The following is a 17955-nucleotide window of genomic DNA, read 5'->3' on the forward strand; positions in this document are numbered from 1 at the left end:
ACACATTGGTTATGCTCACCGGGTGGGCCCCACAAACATTTTAAAGCGGTTTGGTTGGGTCATGATGAGGGCACATCTGCTGTATGACATTAGTATTATTATGCTGGGTTACAGAGCTGCAGTAGAGGGTGTGGGATTGGCTACGACCCAACAGCCACTGCAGTCACAGCTAGCATACCGAGTAGAAGAGTAGGGGCCTGCCTATGGGCATCACCGTGGAAACCATACAACTCTCCCTGCTATAGACGGCCCATTCAGGCCTTTGATTCAAGGGATTTACAACAGTACACTATGGACCTGAATGCACCAGCTGTATACTAACCAGCCTCACCTATTGTTGCAGAGGAACCATCGGATGTAGTTAACGCCATCCTCTCCTTTTAGCTCTCCTTTATTTATTTCACATGCAGAGTTGTCTTAGGCGGAGAAAAGACCTCAAGGAGGCTCTAGAATGTGTCTGTGAATGGGGGTGTCCATTCTGATTGTATGGGCTGAATAGGAGACATTCTAAGGGGCCTGACAGAGCATACGGTGGGACCGACTGAGATGCACGCAGACAACCACCCCTGTGACAGGACTGGGAGAAGATAGATACAGTCGTGCTCTGTGCTGAGCTGAGCTGTCTATTGGTGCAGAACAGCAAATGCACTGAACCCACTATCATGATGACTTCAGCAGGAAAAGGAAGGGGCCTCCAACCTAGACCCGTTGCCCCAATTCCCCCATCCTGCTGGACTGAAAGAATTCTACCAAGTCTTTCAGGGGGCTTTTCTGCTGTTGCCAACCTTGAAGGTTTGCAACATTTGTGCACTGCCAAACCTAAATAGAAAAACTGAACGGAAAAACTGCTATGCTCCACCAGATAAATGAAAAGTCGGTGGAATACACAGAATCGAACGATCCATCTTTCCACCCCATGGGTGTTGTAGGAGGGGGTAAACCTCTAAATCACTCCCCACGATCGCATACATCTAGTGGGCATGAGCTCTCCCCCCTGCCTGGTCTCATTACCACAGATACAAGCAGGTGTGTGTGTGTGTGTGTGTGTGTGTGTGTGTGTGTGTGTGTGTGTGTGTGTGTGTGTGTGTGTGTGTGTGTGTGTGTGTGTGTGTGTGTGTGTGTGTGTGTGTGTGTGTGTGTGTGTGTGTGTGTGTGTGTGTTTTGTTGTTGTTTTCTTTCACGGCCTCCCAACTCAGCTCAGACCCACATAGAGTCAGCAGTGACAGAGGGCTGTTAAGTCTCTTTAGTTAATTGACCCAATGGCTGTTAAGTATCTTTAGTTAATTGACCCAATGGCTGTTAAGTATCTTTAGTTAATTGACCCAATGGCTGTTAAGTCTCTTTAGTTAATTGACCCAATGGCTGTTAAGTATCTTTAGTTAATTGACCCAATGGCTGTTAAGTATCTTTAGTTAATTGACCCAATGGCTGATAAGTCTCTTTAGTTAATTGACCCAATGGCTGATAAGTCTCTTTAGTTAATTGACCCAATGGCTGTTAAGTATCTTTAGTTAATTGACCCAATGGCTGATAAGTCTCTTTAGTTAATTGACCCAATGGCTGATAAGTCTCTTTAGTTAATTGACCCAATGGCTGATAAGTATCTTTAGTTAACCAACCCAATGGCTGTTAAGTATCTTTAGTTAATTGACCCAATGGCTGATAAGTCTCTTTAGTTAATTGACCCAATGGCTGATAAGTCTCTTTAGTTAATTGACCCAATGGCTGTTAAGTCTCTTTAGTTAACCAACCCAATGGCTGTTAAGTATCTTTAGTTAATTGACCCAATGGCTGTTAAGTATCTTTAGTTAATTGACCCAATGGCTGATAAGTCTCTTTAGTTAATTGACCCAATGGCTGATAAGTCTCTTTAGTTAATTGACCCAATGGCTGTTAAGTATCTTTAGTTAATTGACCCAATGGCTGATAAGTCTCTTTAGTTAATTGACCCAATGGCTGTTAAGTCTCTTTAGTTAACCAACCCAATGGCTGTTAAGTCTCTTTAGTTAATCAACACAATGGCTGTTAAGTCTCTTTAGTTAATCGACCCAATGGCTCTTTAGTTAACCAACCCAATGGCTGTTAAGTCTCTTTAGTTAACCAACCCAATGGCTGATAAGTCTCTTTAGTTAACCAACCCAATGGCTGATAAGTCTATTTAGTTAACCAACCCAATGGCTGATAAGTCTATTTAGTTAACCAACCCAATGGCTGTTAAGTCTCTTTAGTTAACCAACCCAATGGCTGTTAAGTCTCTTTAGTTAACCAACCCAATGGCTGATAAGTCTCTTTAGTTAACCAACCCAATGGCTGATAAGTCTATTTAGTTAACCAACCCAATGGCTGATAAGTCTATTTAGTTAAGCAACCCAATGGCTGATAAGTCTATTTAGTTAAATGACCCAATGGCTGTTAAGTCTCTTTAGTTAACCAACCCAATGGCTGTTAAGTCTCTTTAGTTAACCAACCCAATGGCTGTTAAGTCTCTTTAGTTAACCAACCCAATGGCTGTTAAGTCTCTTTAGTTAACCAACCCAATGGCTGATAAGTCTCTTTAGTTAAGCAACCCAATGGCTGATAAGTCTATTTAGTTAAATGACCCAATGGCTGTTAAGTCTCTTTAGTTAACCAACCCAATGGCTGTTAAGTCTCTTTAGTTAGCCAACCCAATGGCTGATAAGTCTCTTTAGTTAACCAACCCAATGGCTGATAAGTCTATTTAGTTAACCAACCCAATGGCTGATAAGTCTCTTTAGTTAACCAACCCAATGGCTGATAAGAATCTTTAGTTAATCAACCCAATGGCTGAAAAGTCTCTATTTAATCTACCCAATGGCTGTTAAGTCTCTTTAGTTAACCAACCCAATGGCTGATCAGTCTCTTTAGTTAACCAACCCAATGGCTGTTAAGTCTCTTTAGTTAATCGACCCAATGGCTGATAAGTCTCTTTAGTTAACCAACCCAATGACTGTTAAGTCTCTTTAGTTAATCATCCCAATGGCTGTTAAGTCTCTAGTTAAATGACCCAATGGCTGTTAAGTCTAGTTAACCAACCCAATGGCTGATAAGTCTCTTTAGTTAAATGACCCAATGGCTGTTAAGTCTCTAGTTAAATGACCCAATGGCTGTTAAGTCTAGTTAACCAACCCAATGGCTGATAAGTCTCTTTAGTTAATCAACCCAATGGCAGTTAAGTCTCTAGTTAAATGACCCAATGGCTGATAAGTTTAGTTAACCAACCCAATGGCTGATAAGTCTCTTTAGTTAACCAACCCAATGGCTGTTAAGTCTCTTTAGTAACCAACCCAATGGCTGTTAAGTCTCTTTAGTAACCAACCCAATGGCTGTTAAGTCTCTTTAGTTAACCAACCCAATGGCTGTTAAGTCTCTTTAGTTAATCAACACAATGGCTGTTAAGTCTCTTTAGTTAATCGACCCAATGGCTGTTAAGTCTCTTTAGTTAATCAACACAATGGCTGTTAAGTCTCTTTAGTTAATCATCCCAATGGCTGTTAAGTCTCTTTAGTAACCAACCCAATGGCTGTTAAGTCTCTTTAGTAACCAACCCAATGGCTGATAAGTCTCTTTAGTTAACCAACCCAATGGCTGATAAGTCTCTTTAGTTAACCAACCCAATGGCTGTTAAGTCTCTTTAGTTAACCAACCCAATGGCTGTTAAGTCTCTTTAGTAACCAACCCAATGGATGTTAAGTCTCTTTAGTAACCAACCCAATGGCTGTTAAGTCTCTTTAGTTAGCCAACCCAATGGCTGATAAGTCTCTTTAGTTAACCAACCCAATGGCTGATAAGTCTATTTAGTTAACCAACCCAATGGCTGATAAGTCTCTTTAGTTAACCAACCCAATGGCTGATAAGAATCTTTAGTTAATCAACCCAATGGCTGAAAAGTCTCTATTTAATCTACCCAATGGCTGTTAAGTCTCTTTAGTTAACCAACCCAATGGCTGATAAGTCTCTTTAGTTAACCAACCCAATGGCTGTTAAGTCTCTTTAGTTAATCGACCCAATGGCTGATAAGTCTCTTTAGTTAACCAACCCAATGACTGTTAAGTCTCTTTAGTTAATCATCCCAATGGCTGTTAAGTCTCTAGTTAAATGACCCAATGGCTGTTAAGTCTAGTTAACCAACCCAATGGCTGATAAGTCTCTTTAGTTAAATGACCCAATGGCTGTTAAGTCTCTAGTTAAATGACCCAATGGCTGTTAAGTCTAGTTAACCAACCCAATGGCTGATAAGTCTCTTTAGTTAATCAACCCAATGGCAGTTAAGTCTCTAGTTAAATGACCCAATGGCTGATAAGTTTAGTTAACCAACCCAATGGCTGATAAGTCTCTTTAGTTAACCAACCCAATGGCTGTTAAGTCTCTTTAGTAACCAACCCAATGGCTGTTAAGTCTCTTTAGTAACCAACCCAATGGCTGTTAAGTCTCTTTAGTTAACCAACCCAATGGCTGTTAAGTCTCTTTAGTTAATCAACACAATGGCTGTTAAGTCTCTTTAGTTAATCGACCCAATGGCTGTTAAGTCTCTTTAGTTAATCAACACAATGGCTGTTAAGTCTCTTTAGTTAATCATCCCAATGGCTGTTAAGTCTCTTTAGTTAATCGACCCAATGGCTGTTAAGTCTCTTTAGTTAACCAACCCAATGACTGTTAAGTCTCTTTAGTTAATCATCCCAATGGCTGTTAAGTCTCTAGTTAAATGACCCAATGGCTGTTAAGTCTAGTTAACCAACCCAATGGCTGATAAGTCTCTTTAGTTAAATGACCCAATGGCTGTTAAGTCTCTAGTTAAATGACCCAATGGCTGTTAAGTCTAGTTAACCAACCCAATGGCTGTTAAGTCTCTTTAGTTAATCAACCCAATGGCTGTTAAGTCTCTTGTTAAATGACCCAATGGCTGATAAGTTTAGTTAACCAACCCAATGGCTGATAAGTCTCTTTAGTTAACCAACCCAATGGCTGTTAAGTCTCTTTAGTAACCAACCCAATGGCTGTTAAGTCTCTTTAGTTAACCAACCCAATGGCTGTTAAGTCTCTTTAGTAACCAACCCAATGGCTGTTAAGTCTCTTTAGTAACCAACCCAATGGCTGATAAGTCTCTTTAGTTAACCAACCCAATGGCTGTTAAGTCTCTTTAGTAACCAACCCAATGGCTGATAAGTCTCTTTAGTTAACCAACCCAATGGCTGTTAAGTCTCTTTAGTAACCAACCCAATGGCTGTTAAGTCTCTTTTGTAACCAACCCAATGGCTGTTAAGTCTCTTTAGTAACCAACCCAATGGCTGATAAGTCTCTTTAGTTAACCAACCCAATGGCTGTTAAGTCTCTTTAGTTAACCAACCCAATGGCTGTTAAGTCTCTTTAGTAACCAACCCAATGGCTGTTAAGTCTCTTTAGTTAACCAACCCAATGGCTGTTAAGTCTCTTTAGTAACCAACCCAATGGATGTTAAGTCTCTTTAGTAACCAACCCAATGGCTGTTAAGTCTCTTTAGTTAGCCAACCCAATGGCTGATAAGTCTCTTTAGTTAACCAACCCAATGGCTGATAAGTCTATTTAGTTAACCAACCCAATGGCTGATAAGAATCTTTAGTTAATCAACCCAATGGCTGAAAAGTCTCTATTTAATATACCCAATGGCTGTTAAGTCTCTTTAGTTAACCAACCCAATGGCTGATAAGTCTCTTTAGTTAACCAACCCAATGGCTGTTAAGTCTCTTTAGTTAATCGACCCAATGGCTGATAAGTCTCTTTAGTTAACCAACCCAATGACTGTTAAGTCTCTTTAGTTAATCATCCCAATGGCTGTTAAGTCTCTAGTTAAATGACCCAATGGCTGTTAAGTCTAGTTAACCAACCCAATGGCTGATAAGTCTCTTTAGTTAAATGACCCAATGGCTGTTAAGTCTCTAGTTAAATGACCCAATGGCTGTTAAGTCTAGTTAACCAACCCAATGGCTGTTAAGTCTCTTTAGTTAATCAACCCAATGGCAGTTAAGTCTCTAGTTAAATGACCCAATGGCTGATAAGTTTAGTTAACCAACACAATGGCTGATAAGTCTCTTTAGTTAACCAACCCAATGGCTGTTAAGTCTCTTTAGTAACCAACCCAATGGCTGTTAAGTCTCTTTAGTAACCAACCCAATGGCTGTTAAGTCTCTTTAGTAACCAACCCAATGGCTGTTAAGTCTCTTTAGTTAACCAACCCAATGGCTGTTAAGTCTCTTTAGTTAATCAACACAATGGCTGTTAAGTCTCTTTAGTTAATCGACCCAATGGCTGTTAAGTCTCTTTAGTTAATCAACACAATGGCTGTTAAGTCTCTTTAGTTAATCATCCCAATGGCTGTTAAGTCTCTTTAGTTAATCGACCCAATGGCTGTTAAGTCTCTTTAGTTAACCAACCCAATGACTGTTAAGTCTCTTTAGTTAATCATCCCAATGGCTGTTAAGTCTCTAGTTAAATGACCCAATGGCTGTTAAGTCTAGTTAACCAACCCAATGGCTGATAAGTCTCTTTAGTTAAATGACCCAATGGCTGTTAAGTCTCTAGTTAAATGACCCAATGGCTGTTAAGTCTAGTTAACCAACCCAATGGCTGTTAAGTCTCTTTAGTTAATCAACCCAATGGCTGTTAAGTCTCTAGTTAAATGACCCAATGGCTGATAAGTTTAGTTAACCAACCCAATGGCTGATAAGTCTCTTTAGTTAACCAACCCAATGGCTGTTAAGTCTCTTTAGTAACCAACCCAATGGCTGTTAAGTCTCTTTAGTTAACCAACCCAATGGCTGTTAAGTCTCTTTAGTAACCAACCCAATGGCTGTTAAGTCTCTTTAGTAACCAACCCAATGGCTGTTAAGTCTCTTTAGTAACCAACCCAATGGCTGATAAGTCTCTTTAGTTAACCAACCCAATGGCTGTTAAGTCTCTTTAGTAACCAACCCAATGGCTGATAAGTCTCTTTAGTTAACCAACCCAATGGCTGTTAAGTCTCTTTAGTAACCAACCCAATGGCTGTTAAGTCTCTTTAGTAACCAACCCAATGGCTGTTAAGTCTCTTTAGTAACCAACCCAATGGCTGATAAGTCTCTTTAGTTAACCAACCCAATGGCTGTTAAGTCTCTTTAGTAACCAACCCAATGGCTGTTAAGTCTCTTTAGTAACCAACCCAATGGCTGTTAAGTCTCTTTAGTAACCAACCCAATGGCTGATAAGTCTCTTTAGTTAACCAACCCAATGGCTGTTAAGTCTCTTTAGTAACCAACACAATGGCTGTTAAGTCTCTTTAGTAACCAACCCAATGGCTGTTAAGTCTCTTTAGTTAACCAACCTAATGGCTGTTAAGTCTCTTTAGTAACCAACCCAATGGCTGATAAGTCTCTTTAGTTAACCAACCCAATGGCTGTTAAGTCTCTTTAGTTAACCAACCCAATGGCTGTTAAGTCTCTTTAGTAACCAACCCAATGGCTGTTAAGTCTCTTTAGTTAATCAACACAATGGCTGTTAAGTCTCTTTAGTTAATCGACCCAATGGCTGTTAAGTCTCTTTAGTAACCAACCCAATGGCTGTTAAGTCTCTTTAGTTAATCGACCCAATGGCTGTTAAGTCTCTTTAGTTAACCAACCCAATGGCTGTTAAGTCTCTTTAGTTAATCAACCCAATGGCTGTTAAGTCTCTAGTTAAATGACCCAATGGCTGATAAGTTTAGTTAACCAACCCAATGGCTGATAAGTCTCTTTAGTTAACCAACCCAATGGCTGTTAAGTCTCTTTAGTAACCAACCCAATGGCTGTTAAGTCTCTTTAGTTAACCAACCCAATGGCTGTTAAGTCTCTTTAGTAACCAACCCAATGGCTGTTAAGTCTCTTTAGTAACCAACCCAATGGCTGTTAAGTCTCTTTAGTAACCAACCCAATGGCTGATAAGTCTCTTTAGTTAACCAACCCAATGGCTGTTAAGTCTCTTTAGTAACCAACCCAATGGCTGATAAGTCTCTTTAGTTAACCAACCCAATGGCTGTTAAGTCTCTTTAGTAACCAACCCAATGGCTGTTAAGTCTCTTTAGTAACCAACCCAATGGCTGTTAAGTCTCTTTAGTAACCAACCCAATGGCTGATAAGTCTCTTTAGTTAACCAACCCAATGGCTGTTAAGTCTCTTTAGTAACCAACCCAATGGCTGTTAAGTCTCTTTAGTAACCAACCCAATGGCTGTTAAGTCTCTTTAGTAACCAACCCAATGGCTGATAAGTCTCTTTAGTTAACCAACCCAATGGCTGTTAAGTCTCTTTAGTAACCAACACAATGGCTGTTAAGTCTCTTTAGTAACCAACCCAATGGCTGTTAAGTCTCTTTAGTTAACCAACCTAATGGCTGTTAAGTCTCTTTAGTAACCAACCCAATGGCTGATAAGTCTCTTTAGTTAACCAACCCAATGGCTGTTAAGTCTCTTTAGTTAACCAACCCAATGGCTGTTAAGTCTCTTTAGTAACCAACCCAATGGCTGTTAAGTCTCTTTAGTTAATCAACACAATGGCTGTTAAGTCTCTTTAGTTAATCGACCCAATGGCTGTTAAGTCTCTTTAGTAACCAACCCAATGGCTGTTAAGTCTCTTTAGTTAATCGACCCAATGGCTGTTAAGTCTCTTTAGTTAACCAACCCAATGACTGTTAAGTCTCTTTAGTTAATCATCCCAATGGCTGTTAAGTCTCTAGTTAAATGACCCAATGGCTGTTAAGTCTAGTTAACCAACCCAATGGCTGATAAGTCTCTTTAGTTAAATGACCCAATGGCTGTTAAGTCTCTAGTTAAATGACCCAATGGCTGTTAAGTCTAGTTAACCAACCCAATGGCTGTTAAGTCTCTTTAGTTAATCAACCCAATGGATGTTAAGTCTCTAGTTAAATGACCCAATGGCTGATAAGTTTAGTTAACCAACCCAATGGCTGATAAGTCTCTTTAGTTAACCAACCCAATGGCTGTTAAGTCTCTTTAGTAACCAACCCAATGGCTGTTAAGTCTCTTTAGTTAACCAACCCAATGGCTGTTAAGTCTCTTTAGTAACCAACCCAATGGCTGTTAAGTCTCTTTAGTAACCAACCCAATGGCTGATAAGTCTCTTTAGTTAACCAACCCAATGGCTGTTAAGTCTCTTTAGTAACCAACCCAATGGCTGATAAGTCTCTTTAGTTAACCAACCCAATGGCTGTTAAGTCTCTTTAGTAACCAACCCAATGGCTGTTAAGTCTCTTTAGTAACCAACCCAATGGCTGATAAGTCTCTTTAGTTAACCAACCCAATGGCTGTTAAGTCTCTTTAGTAACCAACCCAATGGCTGTTAAGTCTCTTTAGTAACCAACCCAATGGCTGTTAAGTCTCTTTAGTTAACCAACCCAATGGCTGTTAAGTCTCTTTAGTAACCAACCCAATGGCTGTTAAGTCTCTTTAGTAACCAACCCAATGGCTGATAAGTCTCTTTAGTTAACCAACCCAATGGCTGTTAAGTCTCTTTAGTAACCAACCCAATGGCTGTTAAGTCTCTTTAGTTAATCAACACAATGGCTGTTAAGTCTCTTTAGTTAATCGACCCAATGGCTGTTAAGTCTCTTTAGTAACCAACCCAATGGCTGTTAAGTCTCTTTAGTTAACCAACCCAATGGCTGTTAAGTCTCTTTAGTTAATCAACACAATGGCTGTTAAGTCTCTTTAGTTAATCAACACAATGGCTGTTAAGTCTCTTTAGTTAATCGACCCAATGGCTGTTAAGTCTCTTTAGTTAATCAACACAATGGCTGTTAAGTCTCTTTAGTTAATCGACCCAATGGCTGTTAAGTCTCTTTAGTTAATCAACACAATGGCTGTTAAGTCTCTTTAGTTAATAAACACAATGGCTGTTAAGTCTCTTTAGTTAATCAACACAATGGCTGTTAAGTCTCTTTAGTTAACCAACCCAATGGCTGTTAAGTCTCTTTAGTTAATCGACCCAATGGCTGTTAAGTCTCTTTAGTAACCAACCCAATGGCTGTTAAGTCTCTTTAGTTAATCAACACAATGGCTGTTAAGTCTCTTTAGTTAATCAACACAATGGCTGTTAAGTCTCTTTAGTTAATCGACCCAATGGCTGTTAAGTCTCTTTAGTTAATCAACACAATGGCTGTTAAGTCTCTTTAGTTAATCGACCCAATGGCTGTTAAGTCTCTTTAGTTAATCAACACAATGGCTGTTAAGTCTCTTTAGTTAATCAACACAATGGCTGTTAAGTCTCTTTAGTTAATCAACACAATGGCTGTTAAGTCTCTTTAGTTAACCAACCCAATGGCTGTTAAGTCTCTTTAGTTAATCAACACAATGGCTTCTCCGGTCTTGATTCATGATACACAGGCCTGGGCTGCCATATTGGCATCATTAATGTATTATAGAGCTCCACATCAAGCCCTCGACCGCGGTCTGAGGCTCCTCAGAGCTCTCCATTTGTCTCTGAGGGACACACAGATAACTAGAAATACACACACTACCACCAGCCCTGTCGGAGTGCTTCCTGAATTCTTCATGATATACCTAATCTTTCTCAGGGGCAATAAAGCACACGCACACGTCACAAACACACAGCATACACACGTCATACACCCCCCCCCCCCCCCCCCCAACACACACACACACATATACACACACACGTCATACAACCATACACACACATGTCACAAACACACAGCATTCACACGTCATACACCCCCCCCCCCCCCACACACACGCACACACACACATATACACACACACGTCATACAACCATACACACACACACACGTCACAAACACACAGCATACACACGTCATACACCCCCCCCCCCACACACACACACACATATACACACACACACGTCATACAACCATACACACATACACGTCACAAACACGCAGCACACACACGTCATACACCCCCCCCCCCCCCCCCCCCACACACACACACACACACACATACACACACACACGTCATACAACCATACACACACACACAAACAGATAATGAACCCTGTTTGTTTTCTGCTGGGTTTGCTGATCCCTCTACCAGGCTTGGATATAACCTAACTGTAGTCTACTCCCACTGGCAGAGCACCAAAGTCTCAATGCCTCCTGGGGAACGGACTTCAGTAACAGTTGAATTATGTTATTTGAGTTGATGAAGAGAAAACGCTCTCATTGACAACAAGGATCTGGGGAAGGGTGTCAGGCTATCCAACCTCCCTTAATATCTGGGGAAGGAGGGGAACGACAGAGACGGAGGAGGGGAACGACAGAGACGGAGGAGGGGAACGACAGCGTGACGGAGGAGGGGAACGACAGAGATGTAGGAGGGAAACGACAAAGTGACGGAGGAGGGGAACAACAGAGACGGAGGAGGGGAACGACAGAGACGGAGGAGGGGAACGACAGAGTGACGGAGGAGGGGAACGACAGAGATGTAGGAGGGAAACGACAAAGTGACGGAGGAGGGGAACGACAGAGACGGAGGAGGGGAACGACAGAGACGGAGGAGGGGTACGACAGAGTGAAGGAGGAGGGGAACGACAGAGACGGAGGAGGGGAATGACAGAGACGGAGGAGGGGAATGACAGAGACGGAGGAGGGGAACGACAGGGATGGAGGGGAACGACAGAGATGTAGGAGGGAAACGACAGAGTGACGGAGGAGGGGAACGACAGAGTGAAGGAGGAGGGGAACGACAGAGTGACGGAGGAGGGGAACGACAGAGATGTAGGAGGGAAACGACAGAGTGACGGAGGAGGGGGACGACAGAGTGACAGAGGAGGGGAACAACAGAGTGACGGAGGAGGGGAATGACAGAGTGACGGAGGAGGGGAACGGAAGAGTGACGGAGGAGGGGAACGACAGTGACGGAGGAGGGGAACGACAGAGACGGAGGAGGGGGACGACAGAGTGATGGAGGAGGGGAACGACAGAGACGGAGGAGGGGAACGACAGTGTGACGTAGGAGGGGAACGACAGAGACGGAGGAGGGGAACGACAGCAACGGAGGAGGGGAACGACTACGACGTAGGAGGGGAACGACAGAGTGATGGAGGAGGGGAACGACAGAGACGGAGGAGGGGAACGACAGAGTGATGGAGGAGGGGAACGACAGAGACGGAGGAGGGGAACGACAGATTGACGTAGGAGGGGAACGACAGTGTGACGTAGGAGGGGAACGACAGCGACGGAGGAGGGGAACGACAGCGACGGAGGAGGGGAACGACAGCGACGGAGGAGGGGAACGACAGCAACGGAGGAGGGGAACGACAGTGTGACGGAGGAGGGGAACGACAGAGTGACTGAAGAGAGGAACGACAGAGTGACGGAGGAGGGGAACGACAGCGACGGAGGAGGGGAACGACAGCGACGGAGGAGGGGAACGACAGCGACGGAGGAGGGGAACGACTACGACGTAGGAGGGGAACGACAGAGACGTAGGAGGGGAACGACAGTGTGACGGAGGAGGGGAATGACAGAGACGGAGGAGGGGAACAACAGATTGACGTAGGAGGGGAACGACAGTGTGACGTAGGAGGGGAACGACAGCGACGGAGGAGGGGAACGACTACGACGTAGGAGGGGAACGACAGCGACGGAGGAGGGGAACGACAGTGTGACGGAGGAGGGGAACGACAGAGTGACTGAAGAGAGGAACGACAGAGTGACGGAGGAGGGGAACGACAGAGTGACGGAGGAGGGGAACGACAGAGTGACGGAAAGGGGAACGACAGTGTGACGGAGGAGGGGAACGACAGTGTGACGGAGGAGGGGAACGACAGTGACTGAAGAGAGGAACGACAGAGTGACGGAGGAGGGGAACGACAGAGTGACGGAGGAGGGGAACGACAGCGACAGAGGAGGGGAACGACAGTGTGACGGAGGAGGGGAACGACAGTGTGACGGAGGAGGGGAACGACAGTGACTGAAGAGAGGAACGACAGAGTGACGGAGGAGGGGAACGACAGAGTGACGGAGGAGGGGAACGACAGAGTGACGGAGGAGGGGAACGACAGCGACGTAGGAGGGGAACAACAGCAACGTAGGAGGGGAACGACAGAGTGACTGAAGAGAGGAACGACAGAGTGACGGAGGAGGGGAACGACAGAGTGACGGAGGAGGGGAACGACAGAGTGACGGAGGAGGGGAACGACAGCAACGTAGGAGGGGAACGACAGCAACGTAGGAGGGGAACGACAGTGTGACGGAGGAGGGGAACGACAGAGTGACTGAAGAGAGGAACGACAGAGTGACGGAGGAGGGGAACGACAGAGTGACGGAGGAGGGGAACGACAGAGTGACGGAAAGGGGAACGACAGTGTGACGGAGGAGGGGAACGACAGTGTGACGGAGGAGGGGAACGACAGTGACTGAAGAGAGGAACGACAGAGTGACGGAGGAGGGGAACGACAGAGTGACGGAGGAGGGGAACGACAGCGACAGAGGAGGGGAACGACAGTGTGACGGAGGAGGGGAACGACAGTGTGACGGAGGAGGGGAACGACAGTGACTGAAGAGAGGAACGACAGAGTGACGGAGGAGGGGAACGACAGAGTGACGGAGGAGGGGAACGACAGAGTGACGGAGGAGGGGAACGACAGCGACGTAGGAGGGGAACAACAGCAACGTAGGAGGGGAACGACAGAGTGACTGAAGAGAGGAACGACAGAGTGACGGAGGAGGGGAACGACAGAGTGACGGAGGAGGGGAACGACAGAGTGACGGAGGAGGGGAACGACAGCAACGTAGGAGGGGAACGACAGCAACGTAGGAGGGGAACGACAGAGTGACTGAAGAGAGGAACGACAGAGTGACGGAGGAGGGGAACGACAGAGTGACGGAGGAGGGGAACGACAGCGACGGAGGAGGGGAACGACAGAGTGATGGAGGAGGGGAACAACAGAGAGGAGAAGAGAGGAGAAGAGAGGAGAAGAGAAGAGAGAAGAAGATAAGAAAGGAGAGGAGAAGAGAGGAGAAGAGAAGAGAGGAGAGGAGAAGAGAGGAGAGGATAGGAGAAGAGAAGGGATGAGAAGAGAGGAGAAGACAGAAAAGAGAAGAGAAGAGAAGGGAAGAGAAGAGAAGAGAGGGGAAGAGAAGAGAAGGGAAGAGAAGAGAAGAGAGGGGAAGAGAAGAGAACAAAATGGAAGAGAAGAGAGGAGAGAGAAGAGAAAAACAATTACCTCTGGAGTGACAGAGGAGGGGAACGACAGAGTGAGTAAGGGCTCCAGATGATGGACAGACAGAGGAGAGCGGAGAAGAGGTAAGAAAATAGGAGAGAAGGGAAGAGAGGAGAGGAGAAGAGAAGAGAGGAGAAGAAGAGAAGAGAGGAGAAGAGATGAGAAAAGAGGAGAAGAGAGAAGAAGGGAAGAGAAGGAGAGAATAAGAGAGGAGAAGAGAAGAGAAGAGAAGAGAAGAGAAGAGAAGAGAAGAGAAGAGAAGAGAAGAGAAGACAAGAGAGAAGGGAAGAGAAGAGAAGAGAAGAAAGGAGAAGAGAAGGGAAGACAGGAGAAGAGAGGAGAAGAGGAGAAGAGACGGGAAGAGAAAATCAATTACCTTTGGAGTGACGGAGGATGGGAATGACAGAGTGACGGAGGGGAACGACAGAGTGAGTAAGGGCTCCAGATGATGGACAGACAGAGGAGAGAGGAGAAGAGGTAAGAGAAGAGGAGAGAAGCAAAGAGAGGAGAGAAGAGAGCAGAAGAGAGGAGAAGAGAGAAGAAGGGAAGAGAAGAAGAGAAGGAAGGAGAAGAGAGAAGAAGAGAAGAGAGAAGAAGAGAAGAGAGAAGAGAGGAGAAGAGAGAAGAAGAGAGGATAAGAGAGAAGAAGGGAAGAGAAGAGAGAAGAAGAGAAGAGAGGAGGAGAGGAGAAGAAGAGAAGAGAAGGAAGGAGAAAAGAGAAGAAGAGAAGAAGAGAAGAGAGGAGAGGAGAAGAGAAGAGAAGAGAGAAGAAGAGAAGAGAGGAGAAAGGAAGAGAAGAGAGAAGAAGAGAGGATAAGAGAAGAGAAAGAAGACAGGAGAGACTTAAAAGGGCCTTTGAAAATGGACAGGCTGTCATGGATGGCAGCCTGGTATAATACTAGGTACATTGCTATGATACTGTGTGGACTGGTGCCGTGCCTCATGGGTTGTCTTGAGCTTTGACACTGTGAATGTGTTTCAATTGCTATACTCTGTATTCTAGGAACAGAACATTATTGGTGCCATAATCTTGTGTAGGTAATGTGCTGTAGTTAGGCATTACTTTATCATTTGCAATAGCATTGTTTTATGTTATATAGGATCAACATGGTGTTGTGGCATAATAACAGGAAAGACAGATACTAATATCTTGGTATGGGGTGGGAAGTAGACAGAGAACTATAGAATAATTGCTTAAGATATTATCAGAAAATAACAACTTTGCCCCTCCAACCGCTCATTCCAATTCCTCTTCTGAAAAAGTTCTACCAGAAAAGCAATTTGAGCTGATTCAGCCATTATTCTCTTCCTGGTCCCTCAGGTATTGTAGCCTGCACATGTGTGTTGAATAAGTCTGATGAATAATCACACTCTAAGCAGCTAATGACTCATGAAAATGCTGCTGCTGTGACACATGAGGAGGAGAAAGAGACTGAAAGCTTTAGGTAAGATAGGACCCAGCGGTGAGGAGAGGAGGGGATGGAAGGGGAGGGACGGGGAGAGGAGAGGAGTGGAGAGGCGGGGAGGGGAGGGGATTAGAGGAGAGGAGAGGATTCTACATGGAACCCAAAAGGGTTCTACCTGGAACAAACAAGGGTTCTTCAAAGGGTTATCCTATCGGGACAGCCGAGGAACCCTTTTAGGTTCTAGATAGCACCTTGTTTTTTCTAAGAGTGATGGTATGATGGGGAGGGAGAGAAGGACAGCATGACAAAGACAGAGCGAGCAGGGTAACAAAGAAAGATAAGAGAAAAAAATGAAGGTTTAGGACAAAGAGAGACAGTTTGACAAAATAATCACAAAAAGACAGAGGCAAAATGATGTGGAAAAGAGACCTCGTAGCTAGGCAACCAAACACCACATCTTTTTTTTTTTTTACGGCATCAATTACAGGTAGGGAACATAGGCATTGATTTCCATTAGGCTTGATTATTGGAGCAAATGGCCTGGGACCATGCAGCGGTCAGCACCACAATATTGGAGTTACTGTCCAGAACATAACCATGACAGATGGTGGTTGCTATAGAGCAAGCCATCTACTGTAGGTCTACTTAATCAGACTGTTGTCCCCCTACCAACCATAACCCACTCTCTGTCCCTCCACACTGTTGTCACCCTACCAACCATAACCCACTCTCTGTCCCTCCAGACTGTTGTCACCCTACCAACCATAACCCACTCTCTGTCCCTCCAGACTCTCGTCACCCTACCAACCATAACCCACTCTCTGTCCCTCCAGACTGTTGTCACCCTACCAACCATAACCCACTCTCTATCCCTCCAGACTGTCGTCACCCTACCAACCATAACCCACTCTCTGTCCCTCCAGACTGTTGTCACCCTACCAACCATAACCCACTCTCTGTCCCTCCAGACTGTTGTCACCCTACCAACCATAACCCACTCTCTGTCCCTCCAGACTGTTGTCACCCTACCAACCATAACCCACTCTCTGTCCCTCCAGACTCTCGTCACCCTACCAACCATAACCCACTCTCTATCCCTCCAGACTGTTGTCACCCTACCAACCATAACCCACTCTCTGTCCCTCCAGACTCTCGTCACCCTACCAACCATAACCCACTCTCTGTCCCTCCAGACTGTTGTCACCCTACCAACCATAACCCACTCTCTGTCCCTCCAGACTGTTGTCACCCTACCAACCATAACCCACTCTCTGTCCCTCCAGACTGTTGTCACTCTACCAACCATAACCCACTCTCTGTCCCTCCAGACTGTTGTCACCCTACCAACCATAACCCACTCTCTGTCCCTCCAGACTGTTGTCACCCTACCAACCATAACCCACTCTCTGTCCCTCCAGACTGTTGTCACCCTACCAACCATAACCCTCTGTTGTCACCCTACCAACCATAACCCACTCTCTGTCCCTCCAGACTGTTGTCACCCTACCAACCATAACCCACTCTCTGTCCCTCCAGACTGTTGTCACCCTACCAACCATAACCCACTCTCTGTCCCTCCAGACTGTTGTCACCCTACCAACCATAACCCACTCTCTGTCCCTCCAGACTGTCTGTCACCCTACCAACCATAACCCACTCTCTGTCCCTCCAGACTGTTGTCACCCTACCAACCATAACCCACTCTCTGTCCCTCCAGACTGTTGTCACCCTACCAACCATAACCCACTCTCTGTCCCTCCAGACTGTTGTCACCCTACCAACCATAACCCACTCTCTGTCCCTCCAGACTGTTGTCACCCTACCAACCATAACCCACTCTCTGTCCCTCCAGACTGTTGTCACCCTACCAACCATAACCCACTCTCTGTCCCTCCAGACTGTTGTCACCCTACCAACCATAACCCACTCTCTGTCCCTCCAGACTGTTGTCACCCTACCAACCATAACCCACTCTCTGTCCCTCCAGACTGTTGTCACCCTACCAACCATAACCCACTCTCTGTCCCTCCACACTGTTGTCACCCTACCAACCATAACCCACTCTCTGTCCCTCCAGACTGTTGTCACCCTACCAACCATAACCCACTCTCTGTCCCTCCAGACTGTTGTCACCCTACCAACCATAACCCACTCTCTGTCCCTCCAGACTGTTGTCACCCTACCAACCATAACCCACTCTCTGTCCCTCCAGACTGTTGTCACCCTACCAACCATAACCCACTCTCTATCCCTCCAGACTGTTGTCACCCTACCAACCATAACCCACTCTCTATCCCTCCAGACTGTTGTCACCCTACCAACCATA

General features: G+C 45.0%; 2 protein-coding genes across 2 annotated transcripts in view; both read right to left on the bottom strand.

The window, feature by feature from the left end:
* Window positions 1–17955, bottom strand: part of LOC120055343 (neurocan core protein-like) — a 78390-nt gene that overhangs the window by 46193 nt on the left and 14242 nt on the right. The gene's annotated exons all lie outside the window — the stretch shown is intronic.
* The window catches only part of LOC120055344 (extensin-1-like), a 36563-nt gene continuing 31062 nt past the window's right edge, over window positions 12455–17955 (bottom strand). Inside the window, exon 2 of the mRNA XM_039003215.1 lies at window positions 12455–13556. Within this exon, the coding sequence (XP_038859143.1) occupies window positions 12455–13556 (1102 nt within the window). The remainder of the gene's footprint in view (window positions 13557–17955) is intronic.

Source organism: Salvelinus namaycush, chromosome 11, assembly GCF_016432855.1.
Source record: "Salvelinus namaycush isolate Seneca chromosome 11, SaNama_1.0, whole genome shotgun sequence".
Classification (NCBI taxonomy): domain Eukaryota; kingdom Metazoa; phylum Chordata; class Actinopteri; order Salmoniformes; family Salmonidae; genus Salvelinus; species Salvelinus namaycush.